Source organism: Alosa alosa, chromosome 9 (genome assembly GCF_017589495.1).
Source record: "Alosa alosa isolate M-15738 ecotype Scorff River chromosome 9, AALO_Geno_1.1, whole genome shotgun sequence".
In the NCBI taxonomy this organism is placed as follows: domain Eukaryota; kingdom Metazoa; phylum Chordata; class Actinopteri; order Clupeiformes; family Clupeidae; genus Alosa; species Alosa alosa.
In genome coordinates, this window is record NC_063197.1 from 18,346,753 (window position 1) to 18,357,303 (window position 10,551).

The 10,551-nt window shown below is 39.4% G+C and overlaps 1 protein-coding gene across 3 annotated transcripts; it reads right to left on the bottom strand.

Moving 5' to 3' along the window:
* Positions 1-3,567: 3,567 nt before the first annotated feature.
* On the bottom strand, positions 3,568-7,805 carry LOC125300949. 3 transcript variants are annotated; one of them, XM_048253145.1, is made up of 6 exons: positions 7,717-7,805; positions 7,183-7,542; positions 6,896-6,928; positions 5,270-5,374; positions 4,416-4,559; positions 3,568-4,042 (listed from the first exon to the last, which is right to left on the bottom strand). In XM_048253145.1, exons 1-6 carry the CDS (start codon positions 7,760-7,762, stop codon positions 3,891-3,893), a joined length of 840 nt encoding a protein of 279 aa, XP_048109102.1. In that variant the 5' UTR covers positions 7,763-7,805; the 3' UTR covers positions 3,568-3,890. The 3 variants fall into 3 exon arrangements, with proteins under 3 accessions (XP_048109102.1, XP_048109103.1, XP_048109100.1); XM_048253146.1 differs by having other exon boundaries at positions 4,470-4,559; positions 5,270-5,413; XM_048253143.1 differs by having other exon boundaries at positions 5,270-5,413.
* Between the last annotated feature and the right edge of the window lie 2,746 nt (positions 7,806-10,551).

The following is a 10,551-nucleotide window of genomic DNA, read 5'->3' on the forward strand; positions in this document are numbered from 1 at the left end:
TTCTTAAAAAGAAACTACAAGGCATATTATTGAAAACGTTTCCCCAAGAGACAAGAAATACTATTTTCTGATTGGCTGGCAGAGGGCTATTAATTCTGTACATGGGTGCTCCTATGAAGAAGATCTGGTAAACAAAAATGTAAACAGCATCCCATATTGATGATTGAACTGACAAGAAGCAAACTTCGCAACAGTGGAATCAACTGTAACATAGCACAGTGTTTCTTAACTGGTGGGTCGGGACCCAAAAGTGTGTCGCGGAACCGTTCTGGGTGGGTCGCAGAGCTTGTGGTTAAAAATAATTTTTAAAAATCAGCAATTTAAAATGATACCTTATCAGATCAAATATTGGACCTTTATTTTTTTGATAAACTTTATTTGTAGCCTAGGCTACATATCAGTCATTGTCATGGACATAGACAATGTTTAGCCTATGTGACAGGTCATGTTAGAGATCATTTTAGTGGTAAAGGGAAGTAGGCTGCTATACATTAGATTTGTTCCAATCCTGCAAAATACAAATTATAAAATACGCTAAAGTAATTAAATACGTATTTAAAATACATATAATTAAAATACTGCCCATGTCTGACTATACTGCAACACTAGCATACTATGTCCACATTGAGTCAGTCTACATACGAATATTTGAAGTGGAAATGGTGTCGTCCATATGATCGTTTTCGTATCGCGTTTCAAATGTGTTGCGTCCACAGTATACACATTTGCGTGTTTAAATGTAGTCTGACATGGACTAAAGACTGCATAGGTCACCACGGCATAGCCTACACCCCCCAGCCTTGGCAACATAATGAACATATCATAAAAATAGGAGAATGTTCCTATGATGAAGATGATGAAGTGGCAGTTCCAACTCTGCTTGCAGCCGAGACCTGGAGGCTTGAAATACTCACCTGCGCCTGCAACAAATGAGAGATTATTGTGCATCAAGGAAATCAAATAATGTCAAACATTGATCAAACTACTGACTGAGGGAAACAAACGATAGGCTGAGGTAGATAAGTTGTTGGGTGAAACATAAGTGAGAAAATGGGTGGAACATAATCTGAAAACGTAGCTTGGAATGTAATATTTCTATTTTGAATTCTACTATTATAAGACTACAAAATTACAAGTTTTCTGCAAAATCAATTATGCGAATGATGTTGGAGGAGAGGTAGCCTGTATTTATTAAGGCTCATCATTAAACCTCATTTGATGTAATTATTTAGCAGGTATTGTGAAATGAAATACTTCAAGTCCTCTTTTGTAGATTTTGCTGGTAAGTTACTTACCTATAATTACTTGACTCCCATTGCTCAAGATTTTCTGAAGTTTAGGAATATCGATTATGGCTTCACAAAAGTACCATCTGCTGTCATTCAGATGTGTGTTTTGCACTGTCAGACTGGACCAGTATTCCCCATCTGTCTGATGAAAGTAGTCTTCCTCATTTTGGGACACTGGCAGCTTTTCAAGGTCAGATGTGTCATTAATATTGTTAAACATCCAGTTAACTTTGACTTTGGAACCATTGAGTTTGTGGAAATTACAAGTAAGACAGACTGAAGAGCCAGATGGGAGCGTTACAAACTCTGGGTTCAGGCGTAATGCTTCATCCTCTGCATGTGTTTTGCTGTGAAAGGAGAGAGAGAAAGAAAGAAAAGAAAGAAAGAAAGAAAGAAAGAAAGAAAGAAAGAGAGAGAGAGCAATGAAATGATACTCAGATTATGTCCAGTCTTTCACCTGGGGAAGACATGAATTCTGGCATCTAAAAGCATTATAGGCAGTCTTAGATATTTGCGCGATTTGAAAATCTACCTGTGATTAACAAAAGAAGAACAATTTTATGAATATAATCCATCTTTCTTGATGAAGCAGTGTGTACTTTGCTGTGTCTTTTGAAAGACTTCCTGTGAACACCATAGTGGTTGAGATGACTGGGCTGGGAGGAGGAGTCAGATAATAAAAGATGTTTGATGGACAGGATATGAAGTGTGACATTACATGGTAAAGAATATTTTGGTAGCCCTGCATTAACTGGCATTAACCAAAATGAGACCTTAATTCTGGTGTCCATGTAGAGTTACATGGAAATGAAAATATACAGAAAGCAAAAGGACTTTCAAATCAGAACGCTAACACTTGCATCAACGTGTGGTCATTGCTGCTTACTTTTAAACAATCTTTAAAACAATCTGCTAGAGTTTTTCATGGTTTACACTAAAACTAAAACCTACTTACCAGGATCTGTGCATTGTTTTAAACTGGCAAAGTGAACATAACTTCTTACTTAATGATTGGTTCTGTGTCTGTAATGGACAATTTGACTTGATAACTTAGAGCAAGTGATAGCTGAGTAGCTTTTGGGTATTTTGGCTGTATTTTGGATGGGCACAATTTAGAGTGGAGAGGTGGGTATAAGAAATTATATGTCAAATTTGTCATTTTAGGAACAACGCCACTGTGGGAGTGACAGCACTGCAAACACAAAATAATGCTACACAACAGTAAGAAATGCATGTGTGTGTGTGTGTGTGTGTGTGGGGGGGGGGTGTTTGCTCATGTTGTTTCTCTTGATTGTAGCCGACCACAGGCTGCCTCAACTCTTCCGTCGTTCCCATCACTGGGGAGATGGGAAGGCACCTAACCTACAGGGTGTGTATATTTTGAGACACTTCTGCTGAATCAGGCAGAGATGCACTTTGATAAACAATCATAAACAATATAAAAATATTTAGATTTTGAACTTATTTAGGTATGTACTGTATCTACAACTATCAATGACTTGCAGTAGCCAATAAGATCCTATTTTCATAGACTTTCATTGGTTATATGTCATGTGCAGAACTGAACCTATAGTCAGAAAGATCATTAGGTGTGGGTCTTTATGAGTCACCAGCACCTGAGATGAAACTGTTTGGGTTCTGTGTTAGTGGCACAATAACTGCATGGCAAAAAAAAAAGAAACGTTTAAATATGAGGTGGGGAAACACAGCATGTGGTTTTCCTTTTCTAGAAGAACAGCCGAGGTTAGGCAGTCCTTATGGAAAGTAAACAGAGCTTATGAGAGATGGCCATGGTCTGTATTTCCATGTATGTGCTGTTGCTGTGTATTGTATGGTATACTGCACATGATATGGAACACCATTTTCTGTTTATGTATGTTTGTAAACAGCTTAAGTGGATCAAGGTTTGACATCCAGAAGACACACACTGATGAATATGTGTATGTTTCCTACTCTGATGCTTTGGATAAAAGCATCTGATAAGAAGGCCAGGTGTCATGGTGTAGAAAGCTGAATATTCAATACCTCTTTTGCACTTGTTGAGCGGAATTTGAAATTAGAGTTGCTAGAAATTAGAATTGCTCTGTGACCTGGACATAAAAGGAGGTCATCAAAATAAACTTCATCAGACTATTCTATAACTTGTGAGTTTCTAGGAGCTACTCAAACAGTATTGAAACAGTTAATTTCCTGGTTCACAAATATAGCTCTGTCCTTCTGTAAACAGCCCCAATTAGGGCAGGGGCTATTTTGAGACAAAGTTCAAAGGATTCAAATGAACAAAATGTATTACAGAGGAGACACACTCTCTGCAACACCATATTGTTTAATATTCACATTTATCATACTGTTACACTTAACAGATGATTACAAGCTTACAAATACATAACAACAGTCACAGTAGCAAATAAATTAACATAATTAGTAGTAACAGTAAAAACAGATTAGTTCAATTATTTCTAATGCCAAGTTTGCCATCTAGTGGGAAAGACGTATACTGCATTTAGCAGACGGAAAATGTCCTTTTGAATTGAAAAAAAATACTCTCAATTAACAAAATAGATGGAATTAATGTTGTGAAATATTTGAATGTGGGGGACTCTACACCCTCGATCTGACTTTGTTTGGGTGTTTCCTCGCTGGTTTTGTAGCTCTCACATTTTCATAAGCAGTTGTCTTCAATTTGGTTTGGGCCACCACTTTCTGTGCGCCGCTCCGTGTTGTTGGGTGCATGTTCTGATATATAAGAGTTTCTGTATAGATCAACAAAGACAGTGACCGCAGTGCAGTGACAGAAAATAAATAGGCTATAAATGATCTCAGGCTTTTACAAGTTGTATGCAGAAAATACTGCATGGTTCAGCTCGTTGTATACCACTTCATTTGATTACAAAACAAATAATGTTAGGTAAACATGGGTTTACAAAACCCTTTTGACACTTTTAAGTTCTTTCCATATAGGTTGCTGTTACTCTAGTTTATTCAAGGCTAAAGTTGTTAAACTATTGCAATTCACATTTGCAGTTTGTCTGTTTTATATACAAGTCACATCCTATCCAAACAGAAAAAAGTGGCAGGAGGTGATCTCTTAAAGAGGAGATGTCTAAGGCTTTGTTCTTGATTTACTTTCACAGGCTCGAGCTGGCATTGGTGTTGTGCTCGCAGTCAGGATTCTCTTACTCTGGTCAGTCTGCACACAGGGCCTTGGCGAGGGCTGTTTGGGACCCACACTCTGCAGCTTTGGCTGTGTGTTTTCGTACACAGGATTCTCTGGCAATACAAAACATACCAAAGGCATCATTATCAATGTTCTGGTCCACAATGTAAATGTAAATCATAAAATCTCTGGGGGAATAACAGCAGACAAGCACATTATTACAGTTGTCCGTCGCGTCATTTTAAGCGCAGTCCCACAGAGTTCAGATCTGAGAGATGAAGTGTGCGACCCCACCATGGTGTCAGTGTGCTGAGCTGAAACCACATGGCAGACTGTTGTGTTTCTGCTCATGTAATCTGCAGCTTTAAGACAGAGCGTGCCTCAGTGCACTTAACCACATGCCACCTCCACGCTCACTCACAGCACACCACCGGGGCCAGGAAGACACCCCAGCCTGACCTTGAAGGCTGTTTGTATGGCCCCTCTGATGAAGCATGCACAGAGCTAGTTTCACAAGTTGTGTGCAAGCTCCTCTCTGTATTACACATTTTCTGATGTTTTTGGCCTTGATCTTCTTCAGTGGTGTGATACAGTATGTAGGTGTATTTCACAGACCCACTGTGCATCTGTGCTATAGTGTAAATGCTCCCTAACAATCATAAAATATAACTCATGGGTTTTGTGTCACAAATGTGTGATGCTGATATAAGCTTTTGATGACCAGCTGTATCATGAAAATTCCTTTTTAATGACATGATTCTGATTTAGAGAACTGAATTTAACAGTCCAGCGGATGGGGAAATGACAGAAAGGGCTGCCTTACCTGTCTCTCTGTATCTCTTTCGCCTCCATAGAATCCAGAACAATATCAGCACAATGACGACTGCACCTCCTGCACCTGCACCAACCCACATCCATACCCTTACCCCTGAGAGAGGGGGAGATAATATGGATGTTGGTGTCGAGACTAAATGGACATAAGTGAAAAGGTTATGTAATCCTTCATAATAATACATTTGCTTTTCATGTTGGCACAGTACAGTTCAGTTTGATTACCGGTACAAAAAATAATCACATTGACACACACACATTGAACATACCAATACAAACACCTCACACACATGCTCACATTCTGCATTAAAGGTGCCATGTGTAAGAATTGAGGTAAAAATATCCAAAAAATGAGCTACACGCATCAAAAGAATGAGAAGAAATTAGGACGATGATGTAATTTAAAAAATGACAAGGTATAGTGCTGCAGAGATATCAACCTGAATTAGCATGCTAAATTACTAGCCACAGCCCGACAGGTGTCATAATACCATTTTCGGCCATGGGAGACAGTATGCGGGCAACATAACCACCAGCCAAACTGCAATACACATGTCTCGGTTGTTACTATAGGGTAGATCAACTCACTTTCTGGAGGTATACTGCCCCCATCTTTTATGGAATGTGGAGTATGAATTTATTTTTTGGCGGACATTACACATGGCACCTTTAAGTAGTGAGTGTGTGCGATGTGTGATTTCCTTACAATTGAGCTACAAGTGGCTACAATAATGTCAAAAGTGTACACTGCCTTTAAAAACCATGTTTGGACATAGAACATGGAACGGATGCATATAAACTTTTATCCCAGTTATTCATTGCAACATGTGTCCCTCTTGTTTATCCCAAATACTCCAGGGTACATTCTATGCAGCATATTTTGAGGGTATATAGTTGGATGTTAACCTGACCCTAGCCAGATGAATTTCGCTCCGCCTAGCTCCACTCATCCATCTGGAACCGATCCATTGAAGTGTTGTTTCAGAAGGCTGGGCCTAATCAAAAAATGCTTGCATATGATTGAATAAGCCACTTGTCCGTCATCTATTGACGTGCTACTTCAACCACTCACATCGAAGCCAACCCGTGGCGCTAATAACAGTCTCACAGTCGCCTTCTACGCTTATGTCACATCTATGAAACTCCCGCCCTGCGTCCTGATTGGCTGAACCATAAAGTCGGTTGCAGAAATCACTCTCAATGGAAGAGGTCCCAGATGGATGTGAGTGAAGCTAGGCGGAGCTAAGCTAAACGAAATTCATCTGGCTAGGGTCAGGTTAGTTGGATGTTGCCACATATTTCAAATGCAAATCTATTATTGAATATGACAGGCTCACACATCAGACACTTTATGATTTATATTTCTTATATACTTATATATATCTGCTTCCTGACATGTCATTGACTAAAGTTGCATTATTCATTAACTAAAGTTTATCAATTCAGATGACTTAATAATCTGAATGGATAAACATCTGATATAAACTTCTGGATTAGAGGCCTGAGTGAACTTTCCTTTCAACCATTCTTCCATTTGTCTTTTCTGATTTTTTTTGGGAGAGTATTTGTGCCGTCTTCCCTCACAGAATATATAGCATTGTAAATGCAAAATATTTACCCATCATAGTGGAAGGAAGAGTTGTGTTGCCACCTGTAGAAAAGGATTGAGAATCAGAGATGGACATAGGACTGACACTGATGACCATATGCATTTATTCTCTACAGTATGCCACAGGCTAAAGACTAAACAAGGAATAGGCCTTCAAAATAAAGGCCAAAATCAGTTATTCAGTTAAGAAAAGAATATATGCTCTATGGTTTGTCTATTTCTATCATTACTTTGTCAAGTTAATTATCAAATTAGACGTTGGACATCTTTCTTTGATTATGCTGATAAACACTTACCGACGAAAACTCGACTCCCACTGCTCCAGACTGTTTCGAGTTTAGGAATATCTACAATCGCTTTGCAAAAGTACCATCCACTGTTATTCACTTGTGCATCTGTCACTGTCAGAGTGGACCAGTACTTTTCTTTTTCCAGATGGATACGAATATTATTTCCAGATGTTGGCAGTGAGTTGTGGTGTGTATTATTGAAGTTAAATGTCCAATTAACCTTGATCTTGAAATTGGTATTATTTTGCGTAGAGACACTGCAATTAAGAGTTATGTTAGACATTGGGATGTCCGTTACAATCACTGGGCTCAGGTTTACCTCCATGACAGGGTATTTCATCTGTCCAGAGTATTTCATCTGTCCAGCTGCCGGAGATGGAGGGATGGAGGAAGAGGGGGGGAGGAAGAGAGACAGACAGAAAAGAAGACAAAATGAACAACATGATACTCATGATGTTTTATGCAATTGTAAATTCAGAAAGAAACTATCAATAAGATGCTATATTTTGATGTGTCTTGACAGATTTGTGAAGCTCTTACCTGCAATAAGGAGAAAACTAGTTACTCTGTAATAAATATGATCCATTCCTCTTAAAGCAGTGGCGAGTGCTGTGCTCTGTCTTTGTGAAAATAAGAGGTGTCTTCCTGTGAAAACCAGAATGACTGAGATGACAGAGAAGAGTGGGCTGGGGGAGGAGTCATTGGGGGCAAAAACAGTTGCTTGATGGGCAGTGACTTGAAAAGAATCTACGAAAGCACATCCTCTGAAGTTTCCACAGAAAGACACAATAGTTTAAGCTTTAAACTTCATTTCATCATAACCTTCACTTCAGCATAGTGACTGGTGTATAAGTAACTAACCCAAAAATAAAGAAGCTTTATGTAGTTTTAGTCTAAAACAAAACAAGATGTTTGCCTAAAAGCATGCCAAGACCTTTTGCACTACACCGCAAGTTGTAATGTGGGAAACCAGTAGCTCACCAGGGCATGCTTAGATAGCAAAAATGCACTGGGGCAGATCTGGTCACTCTGGTCAGATCATCTGGTCCACATCTGCCAAATGGACCCTTTAGAGCATAGTCCAAACTGCTGGCCAAATAATGTTATGTCATAATTAACCATTTAACAATAAACTGTTAAAAGGTTAAATTATAATGACTGCTATGTCATGAAAAAGATGGGGTTGCGTGGTTGTAGCACAGTGGAGAACTGTCAGTAACCCAGATCCTGCAAGCATCCAGATGCAGATGGGTTAAGCTCCTCAACACTGTTAAGATATAGCCTTTTGAAATGAAGATGTCAAAATCGAACGTTTCGAAAAAAAAAACCTCTGGCGCCTAAAGGGTTAAAAAAAACGGACACAATGCTTCATCCCAGCACTGACTAGTATTGTATACAGTACACCTTCACTTGTATTTTGTTTTTAATTTACATTCCAGTTGTTTCTGTCACTATTTGCCGAGTTGTGTTAGGGATTTGGGACAAATTGTGTTCCTTCTTTAAAAATGCCTTCTATTGTTTTCATTTGAGTGTTGGAAAATGTATGTGGGCCAAATCTATCAGCTGATAAAAATATTACACTGCTTGGAGTTGGAATGATGAAGCTAAAACCTCAGAATGGATCTGATATGTCAATTGAGTTATCTTTACAAGTGTGAAAGTAAAAAGTATCCTAGCCTTCTCAGGATACCTGTAATCATTATTCCACTCTTTTCTTTCATTTCACTCGCTTTCTCCTTTTCGCTTTTCTTTTTACATTTGGGCCGTTTCCACTGCAGTAACTTGCAGTGGCGTCGTTAGACCTGGGCATTCGGGGCTATAGCCCCGGATCTATGGGCCGTCAACAACAACAAAAACTCTAATCGTGAATGAAATAAATAGCCCCGTAGAAGAGACTTTTGTGTTTTGTGTCCATTGTGTGCATTAACAGCAGCGCAAGACAATCTGACGTGATCTGGGCAGGTTTAGAATCATTTGTTGCAAAATGTTGCAATTTCAATTCTCCTCTACGCTATTACGCATTGCTGTTTCGTGCTTCTACTAACTAGCCTTAGCGAAATACGTGTATAAGGACAAATGGATATTAGAAGTTTATTTAGAGAAAAAAAAATGGCAGAGCAGGGACAAGAAGTGGAAACTCTTCAGTGTGTCATCATCTCCCGCAACCCAGGAGGACATTTCGATCAGCTCAGTTTCAATATATCGTGATTTACTATTGAATCACATGCGCAGTAAATAAACCTGACCTCGTTTGAGGGGGCTTCCAAGCAATGCATGTTGGGCTTGATTTTGACAGAATGGAACTTTTTCTTTGGGCAAAAGTTCGTGATATACAACCCAAATGCATTGCTTTCAAGGCACCCATAGCCCATTAATTGAAGGGGATGACGTCCGAAATGTTTATCCCGAGACGAACGCTCACACCTGTCAAGTGCACGACAGAGGTGCATGACGATGTTTATTCTACAGGCTATTTTAATGTGATATTTGGGGTGTTGTATGTGGTGCACTTTGGCAGAAGAGACGTTCTCCTCAGGGGCGCCTGCAGGAATTAATGCTATGGTACGCACCCCCGCAAAAAAAAAATCACTCGTGAACAATATTTGTCCGTTTTAGGTCCGTGCATTGGTCAGTCAGTTATCAGTTATCAGTAATCATTATCAGTCAGCAAAAAAGTAGCCTACATAGCATAACAACATCCACATGCAATAATACAACGACAACGTCTACAATGACCTATTCATTTGGACAACTTGATACAGCCCTATACAGGCTAAAGTTACCTTTAGTTTTGTTCTAGCGTAACGTGACGTCTGGCTTTAGTGCAGTCTAACGTTCTGACAAGCACACCAATTGCCTACCTTGTTCTTGTCCATCTGGAATAACTCCTAGCGTTGCTGCCTCCATCCTTTCTGTTTTCGTTGTTTAAAACTTGTGATATCCATGATGAGTATTGAGTTCGTGACTTAGCTCAACATTGTGTGCTGATAACCATATAGATAGCCGAGTAAAAGAAAACAACAAGTAGCCTATTGCGTGGCTGCATGCGTATTCTCTCTCCTGCTCAAACATAATGTTTACACTAACTTTACGTAATAGAAAATGGTAAATAGCCTGATGGCATGCAGCTAATGGGATACTGTACATAGTTGGGAAGGTATGGTAGGCCAATTTGGTGTGAATACACACACACACAAGGGACATTTTCTCTCGCTGTTGAGTAGCCTGATGGTACGCACAGTGTGTACGGACGTACACCTGCAGGCGCGCCTGGTTCTCCTTACACGGTCTTTAAACATCTAAATATTCAGAATGCCTTGACGTGAGTCATTACGATTGGCCTTCCTTTTCATTCTCAAAGTAGGTTAAAATTGC